This window comes from Poecilia reticulata, linkage group LG13 (genome assembly GCF_000633615.1).
Source record: "Poecilia reticulata strain Guanapo linkage group LG13, Guppy_female_1.0+MT, whole genome shotgun sequence".
NCBI classification, from domain to species: domain Eukaryota; kingdom Metazoa; phylum Chordata; class Actinopteri; order Cyprinodontiformes; family Poeciliidae; genus Poecilia; species Poecilia reticulata.
The window spans coordinates 8,915,433-8,942,099 of NC_024343.1; the positions used below are offsets into that span (position 1 = coordinate 8,915,433).

Consider the following 26,667-nt stretch of genomic DNA (forward strand, 5'->3'; position numbering starts at 1 on the left):
GGACAATCCACCATGTGATGTTCCATTCCAAACATATTTTTATTAAATATTGTTACAGAAATATTAAGTACTGTGAATTTTTCTGTGCCATGTTGGGAATTGAAGATCAATAAATGCACATATTAAGTTTTTAAAATTACCAATATTTTCTATGCTGTCAATAATAACGAGTAAAAAAATGTTATTTTTACAATACAGACATACATGATTTGTAACTACACGATTTGTTACAATTCCAAGAATTAAGCACATTATATAGTGAAAGGGACACACTCTTTTTAGAATGTCATTATATAATATACATGTTTAACTATTTGTGATTTATATGTGCCTAACAGGGTGGAACACATTCAGAGACAATGGTGAAGAAAAACACCTGCAATTCAGAATCTGAAAAATCTTAGGAAATCTGACTTTAAAAGTTTGATTTTGTTTCAACACTGTTGGTTGGACTCTTATATACAGAAATTAGTCACAAATCTAAAACTTATAATGTTTGAATGTTCAAATGTTGAGATGCATGGACAGTAATTATCAAGGTCCACTGGATGATTTTGATATTATTACAAGATCCAAGTTTTGAGTTTCAAAAAAGATGGAATGCTCCAGAGAGAAGGAAGGGCCTTGACAGTCAATGTTTTTGTTTCACTCACATCCAAACTTCAGCATTTTCTTTTCACAGTGCAAGACACTAAATTCCATTACACTGTAATTAATTATTGTTTTTTTTTTATTCTAAGCACTATACACATTAGAGGCAAAAAATATACCCTAAGTATTTTGGGAAATTAGTAGTTAGGAATTCCCCTTCCACCCCCAATCTTCCTGTCCCAAAACAGGAAAATGACAAGATTACTCCTACGTGCGGGTGAAATCCAAAGGCCCTAACTGTGCACCTCCATGTTGACAGGTTGATTACAGTGAGGACGAGGTTCATGATTGGACATCTCAAAGATCCACCAAGAACATCACTGAGGTGAAAGAGCTGCAGCCTGACATGCTGTACAGATTCAGGGTGAGCAACCAATTTGGCTTGTTCTAGTCAGAGATTAAAAGATAGCGCTGACATTATTMTTTCATTGTTTATGGATTTCCAAATGTTTCCAGGTGGCTGCAGTGACCAGTCGAGGTGTTGGGAACTGGACTGAGAATAAATCCATCACTCCCCAGAAAGGTATGCTGATATTCTCTGACAGGATCAGGTAAACTCAGTTCTTACAGTTGTGTTACACTGCCATCTACTGGCCCAGATGTTACAAACATTTCAGCAGGTACACTGGAGGTTTTGGTTTTATTAAACTTTTACTGGATTCTGATTGGTGCACCATTCAACGACCGGATATCTAATGTTTTAAATAAAATCAGATTAAAATGAAGTCAGTCTTTTCTCATTGAGTACTGCACAAATTCACTATCTTACAAATTAAGACGAGAAATGTGGGGCGTTATCCAGGCAAATTATAATTTGTTTTTCCTGATTTTTAACAAAAACAATGAGCACCATAAATAGACATTCAAGTCATACTTGAGACCGTACTTTGGAGAATAAACACAAACTAATAAATGACAAAACAAGAACCAAAAATTAAACAAGACACAAACAAAAACCCAACAATTATTTCCATAAGTAGATGGATAAAAAGTAGATACCTCTGTTTATTTATTTTTTAGTTAACAGAAAGAAAATAAAATATAAATTACACAGAAAACAACTTAAAAAGGGAAMTAAAAGGGCTTAATGTGCTACTAAAATTGTTATAAGACTTAGGTAAAGGGTGTATGCCATTACAACTGGAAAGTAAGGGGAGCACCACATCAAGTGGCAAAGACCTAACATGGTCCAGAAACGGTGAACAGATTATTGAAAATGTGATATCAGAGCCTTTGAGAGTATGCCTAATTTTTTTCCAGTTTCATGAACAAAAGGGCATCTTTTATCCAATGAGAATGTGAGGGTGGGAGAGGATTCTTCCAATGCATCAGGATGATAACGTCTAGCCAGTAGCGTGAGGAATGCTATGTTGGGGGGTTTTACTGGATTATCCTCTGGAATCGGGATGTCCGTGACTGGAATCGGTTCGTGTTGCTCCTGCCTTGGACACAGAACCGATCGAATCTGTTGTACTTTTATCAGCTCTGTGGTCACAGAGGTTTGGAGAATCGGCCGACAATTCTTAAATCTTTCATCTTTCCGTCTAAACCAGACTTAAGACCCACAAGCTCTACTCATCTCCTCTCGACCACTGCCCAAATGCTCTGACTCTGGTTGCTATGGTAACGTTTATATATCCCTTCAAAATAACAGAAGTGCCACAAAAACGAACATTTTACTTTCGTGAAAATTTTAACTCACAATAATGACTAACGGGAGCCCTGAGCTTGTTTCTCTGCAACGCCACAGTCCCATCTGGGAGTGATGAGAGACAATGTCACCCGAGCTGTGTTGCTTGAGCACAGTGTGCTTGGTCTCTACGTGGCTAATCAGCTTGAAGTTTCATTGCTTATCTTCTTCATTCATTGTTATCCCACTTTTCCAACTGCATGCGCCCTAATCAGACGCACACAATGCGTGTTTTCTCCCAATCTATGGGAGAACGGTAACTGATGGGGAAACGCGAATCCACATGCCTTCAAGTACAACTTTTTTTTAAACACATGCGCACTTTCAAAGTTTCAAAGAACCTAACACCAATTAGGCACAGCGAGAGCATTACACGTTTTTTATGTGTACCGTTACTGTATAAACACAGATGTAATTAGAACGTTTTTGTGTAAACGATCCAACAAAAACGGAAAAAAACTTCCGTTTTTGTTGGATCGTTGTCGAGTAAACACCCCCTAAATCTAACATTTTCTAATCTACTATTATAAGTTTAATATTTTAAAAAAATAGTTTGGTGTTCTCTGGCATCTTGCTTTGAGCTCAGAGACAGAGAGGCTTCAAACTACTTTTTTGCCTCTTATTTAGTGGAAATATTGATGTTGATGAGATTTTCTCCAAAATGATAACTTTTTCAACTTTTGTAGCTCCACTGTTGAAAATGAGGCTCTAACATTCACAAATGACATTGAAATAAAATCCAGTCCAACATCTGGTTTGAGGTGATTCCTCTGGAACCTGTTGGAGGAAAAATATCCCAACTTCAGAAGATGTGCTTTTAACCTAACAGAGCTCTGTGGTTCCTCCTATCGGTATGAGTGTCAGGGTGAGGAGGCGCCATGTTAGGAAGACAAAGTGGAAGCTGCAGGATCTTCTGAACACACAGGTCATGATGCTAGGCCTATTGACTATCCCTCTGTCTGGACACAGGATCAATATAACCAGTTTAAAAGCTAAAATGAATAGTTATATGCCAGACATGGAAAACTGGGATGCACTCTATGCCATGATGTTCAGAATTTAGGTCTCATGGCATCTCAAGGTGTCAACATTGCAACCAGTGGGGTGAGGGAAACATGGTTCCACTTTGTAGCAATTCAAGAGCTACCTTGCTTTTATCGCTTCGCAAAAAATTAATCAGCACAGAAACTTTTTGTCATAGTACCCCCAAGAATTTAAAACTACTTTCACCTCTGGGTGGCAGTAACTGGTTTTTGGGGAGAACCCCAAATAAAGTAGTGAGTAGAGAAAGCTGTACTGTGGTTGAGGTGATTACAGAAAGTGAGTCAAAAACAGATTTCCAAAATTGAAATAGGGAGGAACAAGTCCAAAACATATGGCAGAGAGTGGCTGGGCCCAAACCACACTTAACACAGCTTGAATAAACGTCCGGAAAGAATCGAGCCAGTTTGCTTTTGGACCAGTGTACACTATGGACGACTTTACACTGAATAATTCTATTTCGGGCACAAATTGATGATGTGTGAATGCGTTCCAGAATAGTTTGCCACATTTCATTATCGATCTCTGTGTTAAGATCATCAGACCATCTTGAAGATGGCCTACCCCAGGAGTCAAATTTTACATTAAGAGGTTGTATTTTTTTGATATTGTACCCTTTGGAGTGGGACTAATTTCTAGCAGTTGATCAACCATATTGGGGACAGGAATTAYTGGAATTATTGATAACTGAGCAACATTTCAGACAAAAAACTGGTATTGACCAAAATCGGCTCTTTAAAAGATCAGTAATTGGTGATTGGCCAGAAACTGCAATCGGCTCAGCTTCCTCACTGGAAGGAATGTTAGTGGGATTGAGGAAGTCTTCGAAGCCCACCAGCCCACAACATCCTGAGTCGAGGTCAACAGCCCACCATCCCCACTATAAACAGTGTTGGTGCTGTAAAGGGGAATAATGAAAACACGGACACAATGTTATGGCTCTCGTCTCCAGTGTTGTAATGATATTTCAAAACAGTTTCAGACATTACACTGTCACATATGCTGACACGGTAAAACAAATCTAGCACACACAGAATGCAGCTAGCCTGGAAGCTAAGATGAGTATAGTAGCTCTTTAAAAAAAACTATAATTATCACAGCCACCACAGCGCTCCCTGTTCATTCAACAAACATACTAAATAGCTTTAAAGGCCCACCTTATATGTAAGTTGCTTTATCTGTAAAGGGGAATAATGAAAACACRTACATAATGTTATTGCTCTCGTCTCCAGTGTTGTAATGGAGGAGCAGAAGTGTCGCGTTCCCCTACATCCGATCAGACAAAACCAATCGAGACTCGAACGATTAACAAACTCTTAAAACTTAAAATCTAACGAGGTCGAACTTTTCAAGAATTATAAACAAACATAACTGGACAAGTAACATTAAAGAAAATACATTTTAAACTTCATTAAACTTAGGCTACTTTTTGCTGAATCGGCCTGTAGCGCTGAACTTGAAAGACCAAAATAGTCCATCGCAGATCACTAGATCTTGTTTTCCCTTTTAGTTATCTAAAATAGTTCAACAGAAATGTCGTCCTCGACATTCAATAATTAAAGGAGTAAGATGACAAACATTGTCCATAAAACCCAAATCTACTTAGTCCATACACAGGCACTTGGCCTAATCAAAGTCTTTAAGTGCCAATACTAAGTACTTAAAATGTGAGTCAGCCATACACGAACACAGGATCATATGTGGACTGGCTCTGACCACATAGACCTTGCTGGAAGGGCTCCATAATAGTGCACTGGGTCAAGCCAATATGTGGACCTTGGTGGAAGTCCCAAACTGTAACAAGATGGATAACCAAGTTCATCATAGGTGAATCGCTGTGTTGGTCGCCATTCTCTTCTAGGCCTATCTTGTATACGCTCATCTCCACTGTGGTTCTCACATGAAGGAGGTGACATGGATGGTAGTAGTGGGCTGTCTCCACAATTTTCTGGTTGTTCAGGCACTCCATCTTCCACTAGCAGGTCAGGCATCACTTGATCTTCCTCCAGGTTTAACCCCATCTCTTGTTCCTCTCCTGGCCTTGTTCCTCTCCTTGCTGCTGTGGGTTCAGGACCTGTCGACACATCAGTGTGCTCCTCAGCAGTGGGACCTGTACGTTGGTGTGGCTCAGGGCATGGGTAGTAAAACCATTCATCCTCTGAGTCCTCATCACTGCCGTCTTTCTGTTGACCGTTATGTTCACTGTCACTTGTCTGTCTTGAACCTTTTTTCCGAGATCTGGTAACTTTTAAGGGAACTTCCAGAGGTAGGTGGTCACAGTATCCTACTATTGCTCCCCTTTCCTTGTTCAGGTACCACCTCATATACAGGAGCATCCTTATTTACTCTGCCCACAGCCTTGTGGATGATGTCCTCCCAAATGGCTGTGAAGTTTACCAGTCCCGCCTCTTGGGGTCAGGTTTCTAACCAGGACACGGTCTCCAGGTTCCAGTTCTGAGCTCTTTACTTTGCGATCATGGTTCCTTTTGCCTCTTTCAGCTGATTTTCTTGCATTGTTCCTTGATATGTCATTAGCTTGTTGTATCCCTTCTCGCCATTTTCGCATGTACTCTCTGTGATCAGGTGTACCTGTTTCTGGTGTCAATTGGAAGACTACATCAATCGGCAGTCTTGGAGTCCTTCCAAACAGAAGAAAGAAGGGAGAAAAGTCAGTGACTTCACATTTTGTGTAATTGTATGCAAAAACCAATCTGTTCAGTGACTCTTTCCAGTTGGACTTCTCTTTCTCTGAAAGGGTCGTCAGCATTTGTAGGAGTGTACGGTTGAAACGTTCAACTTGGCCGTTGCCTTCAGGATGGTATGGTGTTGTCCGTGAGCCCAAAGCTCCAGAGGTTTTTTTTAGTTGTGACATGAGTTGGTTTTTGAATTCACCACCTTGATTGTGATGAATACGAAGGGGGAATCCAAATTTGAATACATATTCATTAAAAAGTTTATCAGCCACAGTCTTTGCTGACTTAGATGTTGTGGGCAAATCTTGAAAAATGATCAATTATGACCAGTATGTACTCATATCCGCCAGCTGACTTGTCAACATGCAGGAAATCGAGAGAAACCAACTCAAAAGGCTGAGTAGTAACAATATTAGTTAGAGGTGCCCTAGTCTCTCGGCTTGGTTTCTTTTGTTTTATACATGTGCAGCTTTGAGCCACATAGTGCTGAATGTCATGTTGCATGTATGGCCAGAAGAAACTATCTCTCACCAATGAAGTGGTTCGATCAACCCCTTGATGTCCCATGTCATCATGTAGTTCCTTCATAACGATTGCTTTGTACTTTTCAGGCAAAACAAGTTGTGTCCGTCTGGCTGTCTTTCGACGCAGGATGCCGTCATCATCCAAAGTTAGTTTTTCCCATTCATATAGTAGTCTTTTACTCTCTGTGCTGAATGATTTTAGCTTTTTTCTGTCAGCTTTCTTATTTAACTGACGATATTCAATCACTGGGGCAATATTTTTATCTTCCCTCTGGGCTCGACAAACCTCTTCCAGCGAAAGAGGCGATTGGTGTGAAGTGCTGATTTCTTTGCACTGAGCAGAGAGTGCCATGGATCACACTGCATGGGAACTTGGGTCCTCAACTGACTGTACAACTGCTTGAACTGAACGGGATGACATTTCCTCAGTACAGTGTTCCATCATGGTGTTAATATCCACTGGCAGCCTTGACAGACAGTCGGCATCGATGTTTTCTTTCCCTGGTTGGTATCGGATGGTAAGGTGAAAATCCACTAATTCAGCAACCCACCGACACCCGGTTGCATTCAGCTTAGCTGTAGACAAGACATAAGTTAGCGGATTGTTGTCTGTATAGACAGTGCATGACGAGACAATCAAATAGTCTCTAAATTTTTCACAGACAGCCCATTTTAAGGGAAGAAATTCAAATTTTCCAGAGTGGAAATGGTAGTTTTTTCAGATTTGGTGAGTGTTCGCAAGGCATTTGCTATTACACGCATTTTTCCTTCCTGTTCCTGATACAAAACTGCCCCCAGACCCAGATTTGAAGCGTCTGTGTATAGTACAAAGGGTTTACTAAAATCAGGAAAGGCGAGGATTGGTGGTTCCACCAGGTGGTCTAACAGTTCCTCAAGCAAGTACTGATGTTTTTCTGTCCACACAATGGAAAAGTTGGAGGAGGTCCCAGTTTTTCTTTTATTCTGTCTCTGTCTTGTAACATGTTTGTCACTTTGTTTTGAATCTGCAGGAGCTCTCATGAGATCATAAAGAGGGGCAGCAATTTGAGAAAAGTCTCGAATATACTGACAATAATAACTCAGGAGGCCCATAATGGCTCTTAGTTCTCCCACAGTGGCTGGTCGCTTGTCTTTCAGGGCCCTGAGAGCAATGGTATCAGCAGGGTCGATTTTGCCCTCTGATGAAATGACCTGCCCGAGATAGCGAACCTCATGCCRAAACATTTCACATTTGGCTGGCTTCAACTTTATGCCATGCACTCTCAATCGTMTAAGCACAGTTCTGACATGTTCAACGTRGCTTTCGAATCACTTACTAAAGACAAGAATGTCATCAAGGTATGGAATGCAAATTTCATCCCTGAGCCCCTCGAGACATTCTTCCATGCACCGCTGGAAAGCAGCTGGTGCGTTCATTAACCCAAATGGTATGCAAATCCATTCATATAAACCCCAGGGGGTCACAAAGGCAGTGAGGGGCTGACTGTATTTTGCCATAAACCCCTGATGGTAAGCTTTACCTTGGTCTAACAGCGAAAACCATGAGTTGCCTCCAAGGCCATCCATAATGTCCTGTACCTTGGGAATGGGCTGACGGTCTGGTACAATCTTATGGTTCAACTCACGGTAATCGATACAAAGACGTAAACTTTCATCTTTTTTTCAAACACACACCACTGGGGAAGGATAGGGGGAGTTCGATTTGCGCCCCCAACCTTGTGTGATCAGATCATGTAAATAGCTCTTCATTTCTTGGTATAATGGTTTTGGAACTGAAAGGTAAGTTTTAGGCGCAGGTTCTGTGTCTTTCAGTGAGATGGACAATCGCAGGTTCTCGATGCATCCAATATCATCATTGGAACAAGAAAAGGAGCCTGACTTCTCTCTTAACATCTGTTTAACCAGATCTCTTTCAGGGGGACTGAGATGGTCCAAATCAACTGGGGGTTCCCAGTCACAATCAGAGGTTTGTTGTTACCTCACCTCTACATTAGCTACTGTTAATGGGGACATGAAGCAGGACTGTTCAAAGATTGTCGTCGGGTAAACTGCTTGGAGTGGCTGTGCTGTCCCAATAACAGTCCTCCCAGAGAGTACTATGTCATGGTCTGTTGGGTTTTGCACATCCACAATCATGAATGATTTTGTACCTTTCTTCAGTTTTATGAGGGTGTCAGTGAACTCTAGACCTTCYGACCACTGTGGGTTGACACTAGGTTCAAAGATCAGAGTTGTCTCCTCCTGTAAAGGGGGTGTCATAACACGGCACTCTACCTTTACTAATGTTTGTTTTGGGACATGTACTTGTCCTCTGGTGGTTTTGACATTATACTCCAGGAATTGCTGTTCAGCAGCAACTCTAGCCACAAACACTTCAGCGTCATCCATTTCAAAGTCAGAAAAAGCTGCTTGGACAGCTTTGATTAACTGCTGTTTATTGGTGTCTTTGCTTTGCTGCAGTTCAGTATCCACTATCAGAGCAATGACATTTGAACCAATAATAGGGCGAGCAAGACTACTGCCTTTAATTACTAGTGTGGGAACAACAACTTATGTTGTTGGGACTCCATCTGCAGCCAGTTTGAATGTGACTTCTATCCATCCCAAATACGGCATGTCTTGGCCATTGGCTGCAATGAGATTCAAAGTTTCACTGTTTTCAATGATCTCAGAAATGTCCTCCAAATTTTCCTGCTGGCAGGCGTAGCACATCCTCCTGGGCTGTGGTGAAGTTGTGGAGCGGGGGCGTTGATTTCCATACCTCTGGTTGGGTGGAAGATGATCAAGTTGTCCTCAGGGCGGTGGTAAATAGTTGTGATGTGTTGAAGGGGGTTGTAAGTAGCTGCATTGCACTGGAGGAGCTTGATGGTAACCATGATGTACTGCAGGCTTGTGTGTTAGTGAAGGGTTGTGGTAACCTGGCACTGATTGAGCTGGTGTGCAATCTGGTCCTGATACTGGGTTTGGGTGCTGCCTCTGCAGATCAGAGGGCTGCTGCATAGACTCTTAATAGAAGACACTTCAGCTTTCAGATATTTAAGCAGGGTCATGTTTGCTTTCATCTCTTGCAGTTCTGAAAGAATATCTGTTTGACTCTTACGGTGACTCGACGGGCTTATTTTGTCCTTCTTCTCAGTGGTGGTGTGGTCAGACTGAGCAGAGTAGACAGTCACCGATTGCTGTGATGCGTGCATTTTTTTCTTGTCCTGCCTCTCACTTTCATAGGCACATGCCATATTTAGTTTTTCAAATAAAAGTTAATCAGAAACACCAGCTTGCTCTAGAGATGGCTGAAGGTCATGTTTTATGTTATCATTCAGCAAAACCGGTCATAACTGTATGGAGAAACATGTTCTGCACCAGCACTGGATCATAACGTAAGCCTGACTCTGACTCTTGTGATGCAAACAGAATCTTCTGTCGTAGGTCTAGAGTGCAGATGAGAAAACTTTGAGGAGTCTGTGCTTCTGATGACAGCTGTTTATATAATTCTGTTGCACTTTTTTCCTGATAATGGCAGCGCAGTATTCTTCTCAGGGTGGGGAGTGTAAGGTCATTTTTTCCCTCTAGGTAGATCCGCAACTGCATCCCTGGGACAATGGCCCTTATGACAGCATCAACAATCTCAGTCTCTGGAAAGCCTTTGAGGAGACCATGCTCAATTTGTCATGCGAGACTGGAAAACGTGAGGTGATCTTTTTGTCTTGGATCTCCAATTTGTCTAGATATTTTGAATTCTTTGTGCCATACAGCAGGGGCCTGACATAGAGCTGAAGCTGGAATTCCAGGGCTGGACATGGCAGTCTGAACTTTATGTACATCCTCCTCGTGAGTATGTTTTATTTGGGATGGTACATGAGACCGAGAAGGTCTGGTTTCTGTTGAAGTACTGCCCAGTATCTCATCATATTCATTCTGCTGTTCATGTCGTGCTACTTTAAGTTCCTTTACTGGGCTATCTGTAGCCTCAGCTTGGAGCTCAGTTATTTTGTCTTTAAAGCAGAGATGCTCTGACATTCTCAAATCCTCCAACATCTAGAACTCTTCACTCTGTAGATGATTATTAATCATTAAGATGAGCGATGTTCTGTTCTTTGTTGTCACATGTTCAAATTTTGACCCGGCAATGGTGAGAAAATCACACAGTTCTTTTAGGCTTTCTGCAGGCACTGCACAAAAGTCCTATTATTTCCAACTGTAATGCCTCTACCTCGGTTGACTCCATCTTCTTTTCCATAGCTGATCAGTATTCTGTTGTAGCAGTAATTTGTTTGCTAAACCTTGGTTGCAGCACTCCTGGAACCTTAGGTTAACCTCAGATTGCCCACTCCTGCCTGGCCCCTCTCAAGGAGGCTGGTTCCAGAGCCATGAGTTGAGGTGAGGCCGACTATTTCTAGCCGGAACCTCTCAACCTCACTCTCTAACTCAGGCTCCTTCCTCACTAGAGAGGTGACATTCCACATCCCAAGAGCCAGCTTTTGCAACTGAGGATCGGATTGCCAGGGCCCCCTCCCCCGGCCAACACCCATCCCACATTGCACCCGACCCCCACATTGCACCTAACCCCTTTGGCCCCTCCCACAGATGATGAGCCCATGGGAAGGGGGACCCATGTCTCCCCTTTGGGCTGAGCCTGGCTGGGCTCCGGTGGTAAAAGGCCGGCCACCAGGCGCTTTCCAGCGTGCCCCACTTCCAAGCCTGGCTCCAGGGTGGGACCCCAATAACCCACGTCCCGGCAAGGGAACACTAAATAGTCATTTTAATTGCTCGTCATAAGGGGTCTTCAGGTTGCTTTTTGTCTGGTTTCTCACCTAGGACCTGTCTGCCTTGGGTGACCCTACCAGGGGCTTAAAACCGCACACAGCATAGCTTGTAGGATCACTGTTCGAACCCCTCCACCACAATAAGGTGGCAGCCCACAAAGCAAAAGCTATAAGCAAAAATTACCTTTGCTATTAGTGTGTTTGTGGATCTTTTAGTAATAAAAAACTGAGCGAAACAATGTGGTTACTACCAGTTAATTCTTGATTTAACGATGGGTGTAAATATGTTTTTACATAAGATCAGGTTAATTTTCATTCATTTAAATAATCATTCAAAAAGTGCTTTTTGCATTTAATTAGGATTTATTCGTCAGATGCCAATAAAATAACAAGCAATCTCTGTGGGAGCAAATACTTTGTCACAGCCTTGTATCTATAGCTGTGTTCATTCAAAGCTACTTGATAATATTATTGTTGTCCTTCATTATCATAGTTAAATAAAGAACAACAGAAGTACAGTACCATGATATAATATTCTGATTGTGGTGTCTTTAGCTCCAATAAAATCTGCCTCCTTGTCCCATTTATGACTCCATACAATCCTTCTCAGGTCTGTGTGTAGACCACGAGCCAATGCTAACTCACACCTCAGCAGAATCTGACTTATAGTGGAGCGTGTCTGATGCATGCTTTGTCTACTGCAGCTCTGCCTCCTCCTGTAGTGAAAGCTACCAACATCTCCTCTGACTCCATGTCATTCAGCCTCAGCTCCCAGACTGAAGTAAGCGCTTCTCTTTATCACCTTCATGTTTTGAACAAGTGAACTGGGTTCTGGGTACAGTGTTTCATGGACCTTGTGTGTTCTTCTTTTTCAGACCAAATATTACTTTGTAATTGTGTACTGGCAGTTTGACTCTCATGTGAAAGAGAGCCACACGTACAACATCACCCAGGGAGAGTTTAAAGGTAATCTTCCTCTGTGCTGTCTTTCTTTTTTGTTGTAAGGGAAATTAGCATGTCCGGTACAAAACAGCCTTCAGATAAATTCAACTTATGCTTAAAATAAATCACTGTATTTGCCAATAAATTTATTTAATAAATACATTGTATAAATTTATCAGTGAATACAATAATTGATTTTAAGTAGATGGATGGATGGATTTTAAGTATTAATTTTTGTAACTGTACTTTGCTATTGTAGTGCTACTACTAGAGGAGCAGAAGTAGATACTTCTGTTGCACATTGTCAATAGTGCTATCATTATAACACATATGCATTATAACATTAGCTATTTTAGTTAAAGTGAGTAGGCCATCTGTACAGCTAATCACCATGCAATGATTGTATTCAAGAATATTTTCAAATGTATATTTAAGAATGCTCTACTGAAACTAACAGTTAAAATTGAAGCTATGTTACTGCCCACTAATGGCACAGAGTGATCTATGCTAAAGAGATAGCTCTTTACAGCTAAACAACGTTGTTCGGAGATACTTTCTCTGTGAGATAGATGGACAGGAAAAAAATGGAAGGTCAAAAGATGCAGTACACTAGCTATGCTAACACTACAATAATAATGCTACACTCATGTTTCAGAGCAACTAAAAAAGGTAATTAAAGCTCCTTAAATTATTGTCATATCATAATTAATATTGTTTGCTTTTAACTACTATAATGTAGTAGTTAAAGTAGAGTTTTTTATAACCCATCCATCCCATCCATCCATTTTCTTTCACTTATCTGGGGTCGGGTCGCGGGGGCAGCAGCTTCAGAAGGGAGGCCCAGACTTCCCTCTCCCCAGCCACTTCTTCCAGCTCCTCCGGGGGAATCCCAAGGCGTTCCCAGGCCAGCCGAGAGACGTAATCCCTCCAGCGTGTCCTGGGTCTTCCCGAGGCCTCCTCCCGGTGGGACGTGCCCGGAACACCTCACCAGGGAGGCGTCCAGGAGGCATCCTTAGCAGATGCCCGAGCCACCTCAACTGGCTCCTCTCGACGTGGAGGAGCAGCGGCTCTACTCTGAGTCCCTCCCGGATGACCGAGCTTCTCACCCTMTCTCTAAGGGAGAGCCCAGCCACCCTGCGGAGGAAACCCATTTCGGCCGCTTGTACCCGTGATCTCGTTCTTTCGGTCATGACCCAAAGCTCATGACCATAGATGAGGGTGGGAACGTAGATCGACCGGTAAATCGAGAGCTTCGCTTTTTGGCTCAGCTCTCTCTTCACCACGACGGACCGGTACAGCGCCCGCTTCACAGTAGACGCTGCCCCAATCCGCCTGTCGATCTCCCGCTCCCTTCTTCCCTCATTCGTGAACAAGATCCCCAGATACTTAAACTCCTCCACTTGAGGCAGGACGACCCCCCTGACCCGGAGAAGGCACTCTACCCTTTTCCGGCTCAAGACCGTGGCCTCGGATTTGGAGGCACTGAGCCTCATCCCGGCCGCTTCACACTCGGCTGCGAACCGCTCCAGTGAGAGCTGCAGATCATGATCTGATGAAGCCAACAGGACCACATCATCCGCAAAAAGCAGAGATGCGATCCTAAGGCCACCAAAACGGATCCCCTCAACACCTCGGCTGCGCCTAGAAATTCTGTCCATAAAAGTAATTAACAGAATCGGTGACAAAAGGGCAGCCTTGGCGGAGTCCAACTCCCACCGGAAATGAGCCCGACTTACTGCCGGCAATGCAGACCAGACGCTGACACCGGTCATACAGGGACCTGACAGCCCGTATCAAAGGGCCCGGTACCCCATACTCCCGGAGTACCCCCCACAGGGCCTCCCGAGGGACATGGTCGAACGCCTTCTCCAAGTCCACAAAACACATGTAGACTGGTTGGGCGAACTCCCTCCCATGCACCCTCCAGGACCCTGCTGAGGGTGTAGAGCTGGTCCAGTGTTCCACGACCAGGACGACAACCACACTGCTATTCCTGAATCCGAGGTTCAACTATCCGACGGACCCTCCTCTCCAGGACCCCTGAATAGACCTTACCAGGGAGGCTTAAGAGTGTGACCCCCCTGTAATTGGAGCACACCCTCCGGTCCCCCTTTTTAAACAGGGGGACCACCACCCCAGTCTGCCAATCCAGGGGAACTGCCCCCGATGTCCATGCGATATTGCAGAGTCGTGTAAGCCAACACAACCCTGCAACATCCAGAGCCTTAAGGAACTCCGGGCGGATCTCATCCACCCCCGGGGCCCTGCCACCGAGGAGCTTTTTGACCACCTCGGCGACCTYGTCCCCAGAGATTGGAGAGCCCAACCCAGAGTCCCCATGCTCAGCTTCCTCAACAGAAGGCATGTTGGTGGGATTGAGGGGGTCTTCGAAGTATTCTGCCCACCGGCCCACAACGTCCCGAGTTGAGGTCAGTAGCGCACCATCCGCACTATAAACAGTGTTGGTGCTGCACTGCTTCCCCCTCCTGAGACGCCGGATGGTGGACCAGAATCGCCTCGAAGCCGTACGGAAGTCTGTCTCCATGGCCTCTCCAAACTCCTCCCACGCCCGAGTTTTTGCCTCAGCGACAACCCGAGCCGCATGCCGTTTCGCCCGCCGGTACCCATCAGCTGCTTCTGGAGTCCCACAGGCCAAAAAGGCCCAATAGGACTCCTTCTTCAGCTTGACAGCATCCCTCACCGAAGGTGTCCACCAATGGGTTCGAGGGTTGCCGCCGAGGGTGGTTTTATAACAAGGGTTTTAAAAAATGGTTTTTAAAAATGTTGCCATAATATCAAAATTAGTATCAAGTATTTTTCTATATATCAGTATCATGTTTAGGATCATGACAACTTCAGGTTGGACCCACATTTATCTCCCTATTAGGTAAAGTGACCTGTATGTAAAGGAAAAAGTTTCCAAATCAAACTGTTTTTGAAATGCAGCAAAGAGTGGCGTCCTGCGGTCATCAGGACACCATCCCAGTGGTTGCTAACTTTAAAGTTAGCAACCACTGGGATGCTAACCAACCAGTGGTTAGCATCCCAGGATTTGGCCTAATAACAACACCACAAACATAAGCAGGTGGACTTTGCTGAACTTGACAGGGACTTCATCGGGAGCTGAGTTTTGTATCAAGTGAGACTTTATTGCAGAAAACACGTAAGGTGGATTTGATATGAAACAAAGAGCAAATAGAAAAACACTGCCTACTGTTAAGTACAGTGGAGTATCCATGATTCTCTGGGCTGGTTTCTCCTCTGGACTTCGTTAAAAATGTGACAAAATTAGAGAAGTTCTCCTGACAAAAATCAACTGTCTTCCATGGCTGTGTCAGTCCCCTTAGCAAAATGGATAAACCATTTTGTCAAAGATGTCTCTGTCTATATTATCCAACCTTGTGAARTTACAGAAAAAGAGCTGTCTTATTTCTTACATTTCTTACACAGCTGTTGTGATTCCACTCCAGCTTATAGTGTGATGTGATGCTGCTCCAATAACAGATACATTTCCCACAGCTTTACTAGGAGTGTCAATAAATGTTGCCAGTACAGTACGTCTGAAACAGTCTGCTGTGTTGGCAGCCACAAACCTGACAGCGGGGACGGTGTATGAGGTGGCTGTGTGGGCTCACACCAGTATAGGAGACAGCCCAACCGCTTTGTCACACTACCAGACCCGTGGTACCCAGCCAGAGCGCCCTCTCCTCAAAGCCAAGGCTCTTAACCAGACAGCGGTGGAGTGCAGCATCAGCATTGACTCCGCTCCACTGGTACACTGTGTGTCTGTCTGTCTGTCTGTCTCTTTTTCTATGTCTCTCACTTGTCTATTTCTCTGACTACTACCTGTCTCTATCTCTCTATTTTTCTCTGTGTCTCTATTTCTATCTCGCTATATATATATATATATATATATATATATCGGACTCTCTCAATCAATCTTTCTTTTTCTCTCTTTCTCCCTGTCCTTCTTTAACCAAACCAACTGTAGTAAATCCAAAGTGTTAATTACCACATCCCAAGCCTGAAGCCACAGTCTGTAATTCAATGCTCAGGTCACGCAGGTATGAAGAAGAAAAAAACTGACAAGTGTGCATTTCTTTCCCACGTTGAATCACTATCCTAAAGAGAATAATTGGTTTATTACAATTTCATTTTAAAAACATACCGTATTCTCCGAACTATAAGACACACCTAAAAGCATTACATTTTCTCAAAAATCAGCAGTGCGCCATATAATCCGGTGCGCCTTATTTGTGCACTGAATTCCAAAATCTGTCCCTGACAGAAGGACAGAAGGTACGGTACGTACGCTGGCAGCGAAAAACCAATCAGAGGACATTACGTAATACATAAAGTACGTACGCCAGCAGCAATAAACCAGATAGGTTTTTCCACACATCACCATCCCTGCCACTCCATGCGCGCCCATCTCACTGATACTGTGAAAAAGGAAGTGAAGCAAACTAATTCGGAGTTTGCCGTCATTCTGGGAGGATTAACAAAAGAACTCCAACCGCTGGACATTGGTGTAAACAGGGCGTTCAAAAAGAAGTTGGGAGCGGCGTGGGAGCGATGGATGACAGACACGTTTACTAAGACGGGGAGGCACCGCCGGGCGAGTTACGCTACCATGTGTGAATGGATTGTGGATGCCTGAGCTAATGTATCTGCCTTAACTGTTGTCCGAGCTTTCGCGAAAGCCGGCATCATTGCTGAACACCCTGGCAACGAGACTGACTCCGACAATGATGAGAGGGAACCTGGCATGTTTGATGGTGAAATTGCCCAGCTGTTCAATTCAGATACAGAAGTAGAGGACTTCAATGGATTTGTGGAAGAAGAATAAAAAATAGCGTGTGTATTGTTACATCGTCGAATAAAGTTCAACTAAACTTACTGTTTTGTTTCCGTTACCTTTTTTTTTGTTGACTTTATGTTTTAGCATGCGTCTTATAATCTGGTGCGCCTTATGTATGGGTTAAATACAGAAATGGACACCATAATTGAGAGTGTGCCTTATAATTCGGTGCTCCTTATTGTGCGGAAAATACGGTACTCTTAAACTAAAGTAGTTGGAAACGTTCTTGATCCAAACCAATACTATTAGGTCACCTTAGTAACATGAAGGGACAACTATGTCTTATTTTTTTGAGTGTGCATGTGTTTGCAGGTTTATGGTGTGTTTTATGCCACCTCTTTCCTGGACCTGTACCGCAGTCCTCATCAGGTCCAAAGCACATCCCTCAGCCTCTCAGTGACTGTTGACAGCGATGAGCAGTATCTCTTCCTGGTGAGTCGGTCCTGGAAACTCTTTGTAAAATTCCTCCTCTGATATTACTTGATAAAAGAAATATTCAGGCTTGCTGAACCCCTTGTTTTTCTTTCAGTTTATGTTACATTTTGAATTATGGGTAATCCATAATATTAAGGCCTACTGATAAAAGCTATCAACAGTCAAGTCAGAAAACATATCCAGATGTGTTGACTCCCTGAAGTTTGGAGTAAAGGGACATATTTTAGTCGATACCCAGTTTTCACACTTGCTGTATGATTAAATTTGTTCTTGCTGAAAAGTCTGTGACATGTTAGATAATGGGAGGCTCAACCAAAAGAAAATTAGGCACATATTTTGTTTATTTGGTGTTGAGTCCCCTTAATTCAGAAACAAATGGAATCACTATCACGTAGTGACTGCAAGGTGGTGGTTGAGGTGTGGCAAGGAGAGTCAGAGTGAAGAATTAATTTAAACTATATTTAAGTTGCATTTCTAAAATAGTCATTCTAAAAATGGAGATGTTAAAAAGAAACTGCACAACTTGGCTAACAATCCTGGTGAAAATCTAGTGTTCTTTTATCCTTTTATTTTACCTTTATTCATTTACCAGCTAGAGTGAAATGGTACTGAGGTTTTTTAGAGACTAAATAGAGAAAAATCTGTAATCTTTGTTCTAAAATAAATACCTGCACATCAAGGTTCTGCAAAGAAGGTGTTTATAGGACTTAGTGAGCTGATGTAATTGATTAATTGACAGTAAATATAGTTCCAACTAGAGAGCTGTCAGCTGAAACAATAGAAAAGGTTGGAAAACTTCTACAAGATGGTAGATCAACAAAGAGAATGCAAGAAATGTTAGTAGAGCTGGACGATGTGGCAGAAAATCTCATTCATTTCAGATATTTAAAACAAAAAACTAATCAATAATTATTATAATTATTCAGATATTTAAAACTAAAAACTAATCAATAATTATTAAAATTATTAAAATGATTGATTAGTTGTTTGTTTTAAATATCTGAAATTCTGCCAAACTTGTGTCATGATCTTTTCTGTTTTAGCCAGTTTTCACTCAATGCTGTTTTTTTTATTTTTAAGCAGTTATTAGGCAAAGTGGCTAAACTTTAAACTGCTGCTGCTCAAGTTACTCAACAGGTCGTTTCTAGGTAACCACAGACTGAGTGAGTTGATGCCACTAACCTAGCTTAGCTCACTGTGAGAGGTTGAGCAGCTAAAGTCTTTCCTCTGCCTTCCCCTGTCTTCCAGAATTCTGTGCAGTTCTGGATTGGAGTACAGTAAATATTCCATGAAACGGATTATCTATTGAAACTGATCACGTGTCTATTGCGATATTGTCATGGTTGTTATTGATTTATTGTCCAGCCATACTAGCTGATGCTTGTGACATAGGGTTGCTGATGAAGAAGTGGTCTTCTTGGATGATGCATTTATCCCCTTGGCAGAGGGTTAAAGTTTTACTTTAGGAAAGAAATGGACCCAGCCACATAAGCAACAAATCATCTGAATCAAACTAGACATTCATGGTGCAAATTAAAGCAAAGGCTGATCTTTAAACTGCTATACAAGAATGTTGCATAACAACATGAAGAGTTCTTTCATTTGATGAAGAATTTTTTCATTTGTAAAGTATGTGCCTCAGACAACTCAAGCTTTTGAGAAAGCCAGAGCAGATGAAGCAATAATTCTTTTTGTAATTTGATTTCTGAATGTTTTCCATAAATAATTATTGATTCTATAACTGTTTCCTCTAATTGATTCAACCAGGACGGACCATTACAGACATGTCTTTCCTGATTGCTTTTATTTTTTTTATTTTTTTATTTTATTTTTTTTACTTTTTTTGTCTTATGTGCAATGGTTCACAAGTATCAACACAGCTCCTCTAAAAATGAGTAACAAATTATGTAAAAAAGAGTAAAAATTCTTTAAAAAWWTTTTTTAGACCATTCTAAAAAGAAACAAATCTGCTAGGAAGACAAAGAATGTGCAATGGAGCTATAGCAGAAATGTGCTCACCTTTAAACTAAAACTTTTCTGAAACATTTAATTCAAGATCGAGAGTTTTCTTGGTTCTGCCATGCAAATGTTCTCAAATATATTTGTTTGTGATGAGGTCTTTCATACACAGCCCTAATTTGGTGATCCTTCTGATTTTATGTTGAATTTTAGATCTAGGTTTTTGCTTGGCCATTCTGAAAATGTAGCTCTTTTTAAGCCTGACTGACTGCCAGAGGCCAAGTACACAACGCTGCAGCAAACAGCAAGGAGTGGGGACAGACCACATGGGAGACTAATACCATATTTTAAATGGGACCATTGCAACCAGAAAGAGCCAGTGTATGGGAACGAGTTAGCAGACCAGAGCCAGACAGCCGAGCAACTGATCCGCCTGAACAATGCACTTCTGTAGATCACGATTATTGCTCTGTCCCTGAACCAGCTGGCCTGGACATGGCCATAAATGAAAGCGAGAAATTAAAAGAAGAACTAAAAGCCCTAACAAACCAGATTGAAGAACTGAAAATCCAATCTACCAAACGTTTGCAGGGTCCGATGATGGAGATGGATGGATGGAACTTTTTACTACAGATTATACAAGAATATGTTATCTTCAGAAAGTGCTGCTTGTATATTATTTTCCGTCACAAATTTCTGAGAATTACCGAGTCGGTATTTCATTAAACTGAAATAAGGGTTAGAGTTAAATAAGTGAAAATGAGTAGGAAAAATAGTGGTAAGCTAATTATTMTGTTCTTGGCTATGTGTCCACATGTTTTCTCTTTTTCTACAGTTTACTTTTCTTGTGTTTTAGTATATATGGACCTTTGTATACTTTAAATCAGTGGTCCCCAAACTTTTTCCTGTGAGGGCCACATAACTTTTCCCTTCTCTGGTGGGGGGCTGGAGTCAGTTTGAAACAGAAAAAGTGTGATGATTGCAGGAGTGCCTAAATGTAAAAATTTATTGTTTTCCAGAAAGTACAATCAAATAACCCTTACTGGGTTCTTCACAGAAAAAATTCAGGAAATAACACTATTTATGAAATAAATACCGTATTTTTCGAACTATAAGCCTCAGATATCTCTGCCGCTCCAGGTTTTCCACAGCGATGCAGCAACAGCAAAGGGGGGCGGACACCCAAAATTTTAGTCATAACAGGTCAATTGAATATCACATTTATTACGGTTGAAAAAGAAAAAGTTGCCAAGTTTAGATATAACTGAACTGATTACRGTAGGGGCTGCACTGTGGCGCAGTTGGTAGAGCTGTTGCCTTGCAGCAAGAAGGTTCTGGGTTCGATTCCCAGCCCCGGTCTTTCTGCATGGATTTTGCATGTTCTCCCTGTGCATGCGTGGGTTTTCTCCAGGTACTCCGGTTTCCTCCCACAGTCCACAAACATGACTGTCAGGTTAATTGGTCTGTCTAAAATTGCCCCTAGGTGTGAGTGTATGTGCATGGTTGTGTGTCTCTGTGTTACCCTGTGACAGACTGGTGACCTGTCCAGGGTGACCCCCGCCTCTTGCACGAAACGTTAGCTGGAGATAGGCACCAGCACCCCTCCCAACCCCACTAAGGGACAAGGGTGTCAAGAAAATGGATGGATGTTTACGAGTTTCCGAACGGTAAAAGTGCTGATCCTTCGTGTCTGCTACTAGCATGTGCTAAATGAAAATGGGCACTTTCTTCTTCTTCTTCAGATTTCAACGGCAGCTTGCATCCATTATTGTTGTACTAATGTCATCTATTGAATCCTAATATCTATACCTCAAATTCTCATAATGATCCCAATATTATTTAAAAAAATGAAAAATCTTCTTTTTCCCCTCAATACTATTTAACTGATCAACAACATATTCAAACTTCAATTCCCTATTAAAACCTAATTCCGTTTTAATGGGTGCTTTCTTCTCTTATTTCCAGTTTTGACTTCCAATGATTCACTTCCTGCTAAAGAACCCCCTGGTGGTTGAAGAAAAATCCACATATAAGCTGCACCGGACTATAAGCCGCATGGTTCAAAGCTTAGGAAAAAAGTAGCGGCTTATAGACCGGAAAATACGGTATATGGAAAAAAAACTAAAAGCTCTCTGGTATTGTTCAGGGGGCCGGACCAAATGTGGAGGCGGGCCGGATCCGGCCCGCGGGCTGTAGTTTGTGGACCACTGCTTTAAATGCATGTCTGCTTTTGCTTATTCTTTTGTCAGAAGCATTCCTTGCAACCCATTGATGAGCTGTTCCTAATCCAGATGTACCTGGCTGCAGGTCTTAAGGAAAGAAAGCAAACCAGTTTAATATTCACCCTTGTACTGTAAGCCGCATTATTTGTTCATGGGCCCTCTTTTGGGTTCTCTGTGTATCTGAATTGATACAGAGGACATCCAAACTCAGCTCCCTGATTACTTAAAATATTTTCTTGGCATTCAAGTAATAGATTGTACTGAGTTCAGATGCCAAACTCCTGCTTCTCCTCTCCTCCAAAGTGAGATGTTCTCCAAATACAAATCTCACTGCACAATGAAAGGTCTGATTGGAATGGCTCCATATGGTGCAGTAACCTTTCTTTACTCTATGAGGGGTCAGTAAGTGACAAAGAGCTCTTTATGAGGTCAGGGTTGGCTAATCTTCTTACTGAGGACATGGCCATAATGATAGATAAAGGATTCGTCATTTCTGAGTGTGTGAAGTGCAGGGTGTACTGTCCACCTTTTCTCAGCAAAAAAGGGCAGATGTCAGCTCAAAATGTCCTCTAGATACAGAAAATTGCACGTCTGCGAGTGGACACTGAGCGGGTAATCTGAAGAGTTAAAGAAAACAAGCTCTTTGATTCAGTTATCCCTTTGGCTATTGTTGGCACCATTAATAAACTTTTTACAATGGCTTTCCTGCTAATCAGTTATCAAAACAAACCTCTCGTCAGGCCATGGGCTAAATGAAGTGAACAAGTGTGTAGTTAACTTTAGGTTATTAAAATCCCATCTGACATCTGCAAGTACTTGCAGTCAACATAATTTTTTACCTTTGGACATTTTATTTCAGCCAAGCCAAATGATGGTGGTTCCCTGGGGTCGTATACAAAGCCATCAGAAGAGGCACCTAACCATGGGGTCATGGGGTGAATTACTAGCCCACAAGATAAATAATTCATATTATAGCAGTGGATGTATTTTTTTGCTGTCTGAAACTCCATATCAGAACCTCTCCGTATTTCGGCAGTTTCTTGGCACCCCTGATTATTTGCTCCGCCCCTTATTATTTGCTCCGCAAGAGATTCAGCAGTACTGTGACCTCTCACATTCACATTTTCCTAAATCTTGAAGAGGTTATTCTTGATTGTTGCAGCATGTGCCACTCATGAACACAGCTCTGGTCTCGTGTTGATGTTTCAATTCTGTGAGCCATATCAAAGGATAACTGCAAACTCTGCGAATGAAACTGTTCCTCTTCAGTACAAACCCAGACACACCCTGTTAGTGACAGATGATGAGTACAAAGTGGAAGAGAAGGAGAAGGTGGAGCATGGTGATGTAACTCTATACATCGGGTTAAGAGTTTGGGTTGCTGATAGGACAGTACACTTCATTTTTTGCACAAGTCCTTTTTCACACTCATCCCCATGGATGTCATCAGCAGCTTCTCCAGTGGATCCAAATCGCTGTAGGTCTCTGCAGACAGGTCAGAAAGAGGGTCAGTCATTCCCCTGAAGAGGGTACTCCTTTAAGTAAGAATAAAAAAGACATTCAGGGCTAAGATATGTAAGGCAGCAAGACATGAAAATTAAGTATTATGAGCATTATTGACCTTACTCCTTCTTTACACAGTCGACCCTGTACAGGCTTTACTACCACCACCTTGCCAACTGGACCAGGTTTCATACCCTTTGAAATACAGAACCAGAGACGTAGTGTTTATAATAGTCTTCATCATGTGATTATGCTGTAGGTGAACGTCAAGTGCAACCTAAATTTTAATGTTGTATTTAAAATTTAGTCATTATATATTTTTATAAAGTAGTTTTATATGAAAATAGTTTATTTTTAAATAAAACTATATCTATGCATCAAAGACATCTCATTGAACTATTTTTGATGAAACATGTCATGCATGTGCACAGCTTTAAAACCTACAGCAGTTCAGGGTTTGTGCCATTGCTGTTCTGTTTCAGTACAGCTGTGAACCTGAGGAACAACTGGGACACTGAGCTGGGAAAAGTGGGCTGTCTGGAACAACAGAGCCACTATATGGTTGCAAAAAGCAGTACCAACCACACAGGAACAACTGCATGTCACCATGATAACCGGAACTGCATCTCTGAGAACTACCTGTTGAGAGATTATTTTCAGTCGTTACATTTTGTTAAGACTTTGCTTTCAAACTGTTGGCACAAAATGGAGTGCCTTCCTTAAAACTGTTAAAAATACTGTGTTCACAGTAGGAAGTAAAAATAGTCATAATCAATAAATTAGAATATGCTTTTTGATGAGGTCTGTTTATGAGATTCATCAGTTTGCCATACTAATGTGATGTAATACGCCAATCTTATCAACTGTAAGCAAAAAATTATAATTAACAGAAATAAAGGCCTAACAACTGATTTTATTGCAAATTAAATTAATTTATACTACTGAAATAAATAAACTGTTCAATATTCCTCACATGACTATGACTATACATTTGGTGAGGAACTCTGATCTTTTAGAAATGTTTCCCATCAGAAGTCGTTTACCAAGTGACACTTTAAAGAGCAGCTTCTAAAGATATAAAATTAAACTGATTCACAATGAACATTAAAACAAGACTGAAACTGGTCTTGTCAAAAAAGATAATGATTAAAAATGGGAGGGGGCTGTAAACACAATCCCATTTGAGCTCTTTACAAGAAGCATGTGTTAAGAATGGAAATCCTAATCGATGAATCAAAATGTGTACTGACACATGGAGCACAAAATCAGCCAACAATATTATTCAGACTTTACTTATTTTATTCACTTTCATCACTGAAAGCAGACGCTTTTACCATTACATTCAAGAAGAGTATCTAAAAAAGTCTGTGCAGCGTTTGAGGAGGAGGCTAGCTGATTATATGGACTGAAGACACTCCCTAAAATCACACCATGTCTCTGTGGCCTGATAAGTTTCTGCATTCTGAGAAATGGGCCTTAGCGTCTAATAGAATCAAAAATGTAACTTTTACAATGGGCCCCTTTGTCAACATGTAACTCTTTCTCGACCTTGGTAAAGCACATGCAAAAGTAATTAGACAAAAAAATAATAAACAGTACAATTGCAATAGGCCTTCGCAGCACTTTGCTGCTTGGGCCTAATAACACGGAGGCCTTAAGGAACACGGCCCTATGTTTCTAAAAGCAACAACTCTGAACCTGAACAGTTAGATGAACTCGAACTCTGACAAATTACCAGTGCTACCCTGCTTTTAAGTTATGGGGCTTCTCGCGCTTCCTCATACTTCAGAAGTAAAAAGCCCAAACCGTCCCCCGTTACTTGGTCTATTTGACACTAACGACAACACAGATTACAGCTTAAAAAAAATAAAATACAAAATAACGTAAAAAACATTGCCCGTTAGAATGAATAAGAATGTTTAGATACTTAAATAGCACATTTGTATAAGAAAATAAACGAGAATATTTTCCTATACCAAGGGTCGGTAACCCAAAATGTTGAAAGAGCCATATTGGACCAAAAAAAACAAAAAACAAATCTGCCTGGAGCTGCAAAAATTAAAAAGTCTTAAATAAGGCTTATAATAAAGGCAAAACACGCTTTAAGTTTTTATATTAGTCTTAGGCGTAAATCCCAGGGGTTCGGACCCCCTGACCCTCCCAATCTTAGAAAAGTCTAGAATTGTCCCCCCCAAAGAAATCATGAAAGAAACCTTTGTATTTAAACAATATCAGTATAAAAGGGTCATAGAAACAAAGACTGAAGTTAATTTGCTATTCATCTAAGAAAAAAATAAGAATTAATTTTTAGGTCCCCCCCACCATTATTAGAACAATGGTTCAGTCCAAAGTCAAGGAGGAGCAACAGCTGCGCTGCTGAATGACACAGGCTCCGTTAGAGCCGCTGAAGGGAGGAGCTAGCTGTTAGCTGTGGCTCTGCGGCAGTGACGTGCGGTCAGGGGAGGCAAGTGAGGCAGAGCAATAGAGAAAAATAATATATAATAATGAAATCATTTATATTGCTATTTTCACCCTGTGGTTTGTACTATTTTACTTAGCTTAACCAATTCTAATTAGTTTTTTCTTAAAAATCGCTGGATTTTCGCATTTTCCCATTCAAATGCTCAGAAGCGAAGCCGGTGAGGCAGCAGAGAGCTGAGCCTCACCGATTACGCAACCTTTCGCTAACTGCACTGGCTGCCACTTTGGCAGCATGTTCATCCTGTCTGTACGCCGGCAATAAAATGGCTAAAAAACATTTAATATATGGACAGATTTTTCATAATTTAGCTTATGTACAGTGTTTTTTRTCACCAACTGTGTGTGTATCGTGTTTTGTGTGCGGAAGAGCGATAATAAACGGCAGAGAACAGAATCGAGGTGAGGCTGGGGGCGCTCATGTTCCCAGATATTGTGACTGTACAACTTCAGAGTAAGACACAGTGMGCTAGCCATTTAGCTAGCCACACAATAAATACAAGTACAACTATTGTGATATTGTGCATATCACAGTTGCAGTTGTGCAGTCACAATATCGGATATATTTGTTTTCTTCTCTCTTTCGACGTCAACATGAAAGACTACATTTCTACACTTAAGTTTTCTAAAGTGGATTTTCAATTGAAGCAGGAGATAATAACTAAAGCAACACCGGAGCTGAAAGATTTGCTTCGAGGCAGTTTGATGATTCTCAAACGTAGGGTAAAAGACCGCAGTGAAGTTAGTTTCAAGTTGGATATTCGATATTCGAGTTAAATGCTATGAAAATCACAGGAAATATTGTTGATAATAAGAGGAATGAACACAGTAAAAGACTTTTCAGGTAAATTAATGTGTTTCCATTTTAGAGAGGGGGAACAGATTTTATCAGGCGCTTAAGATAT

At 41.6% G+C, this 26,667-nt stretch overlaps 1 protein-coding gene across 5 annotated transcripts in view; it reads left to right on the top strand.

Moving 5' to 3' along the window:
- The window catches only part of sorl1 (sortilin-related receptor, L(DLR class) A repeats containing), a 303,395-nt gene that overhangs the window by 240,759 nt on the left and 35,969 nt on the right, over positions 1–26,667 (top strand). For all 5 annotated transcript variants that reach the window (XM_017308199.1, XM_008425236.2, XM_017308196.1 and 2 more), the window contains 6 exons: positions 911–1,015; positions 1,108–1,174; positions 12,067–12,143; positions 12,238–12,328; positions 15,890–16,077; positions 17,478–17,597. In XM_017308199.1, coding sequence (XP_017163688.1) covers positions 911–1,015; positions 1,108–1,174; positions 12,067–12,143; positions 12,238–12,328; positions 15,890–16,077; positions 17,478–17,597 — 648 coding nt within the window. The remainder of the gene's footprint in view (positions 1–910; positions 1,016–1,107; positions 1,175–12,066; positions 12,144–12,237; positions 12,329–15,889; positions 16,078–17,477; positions 17,598–26,667) is intronic.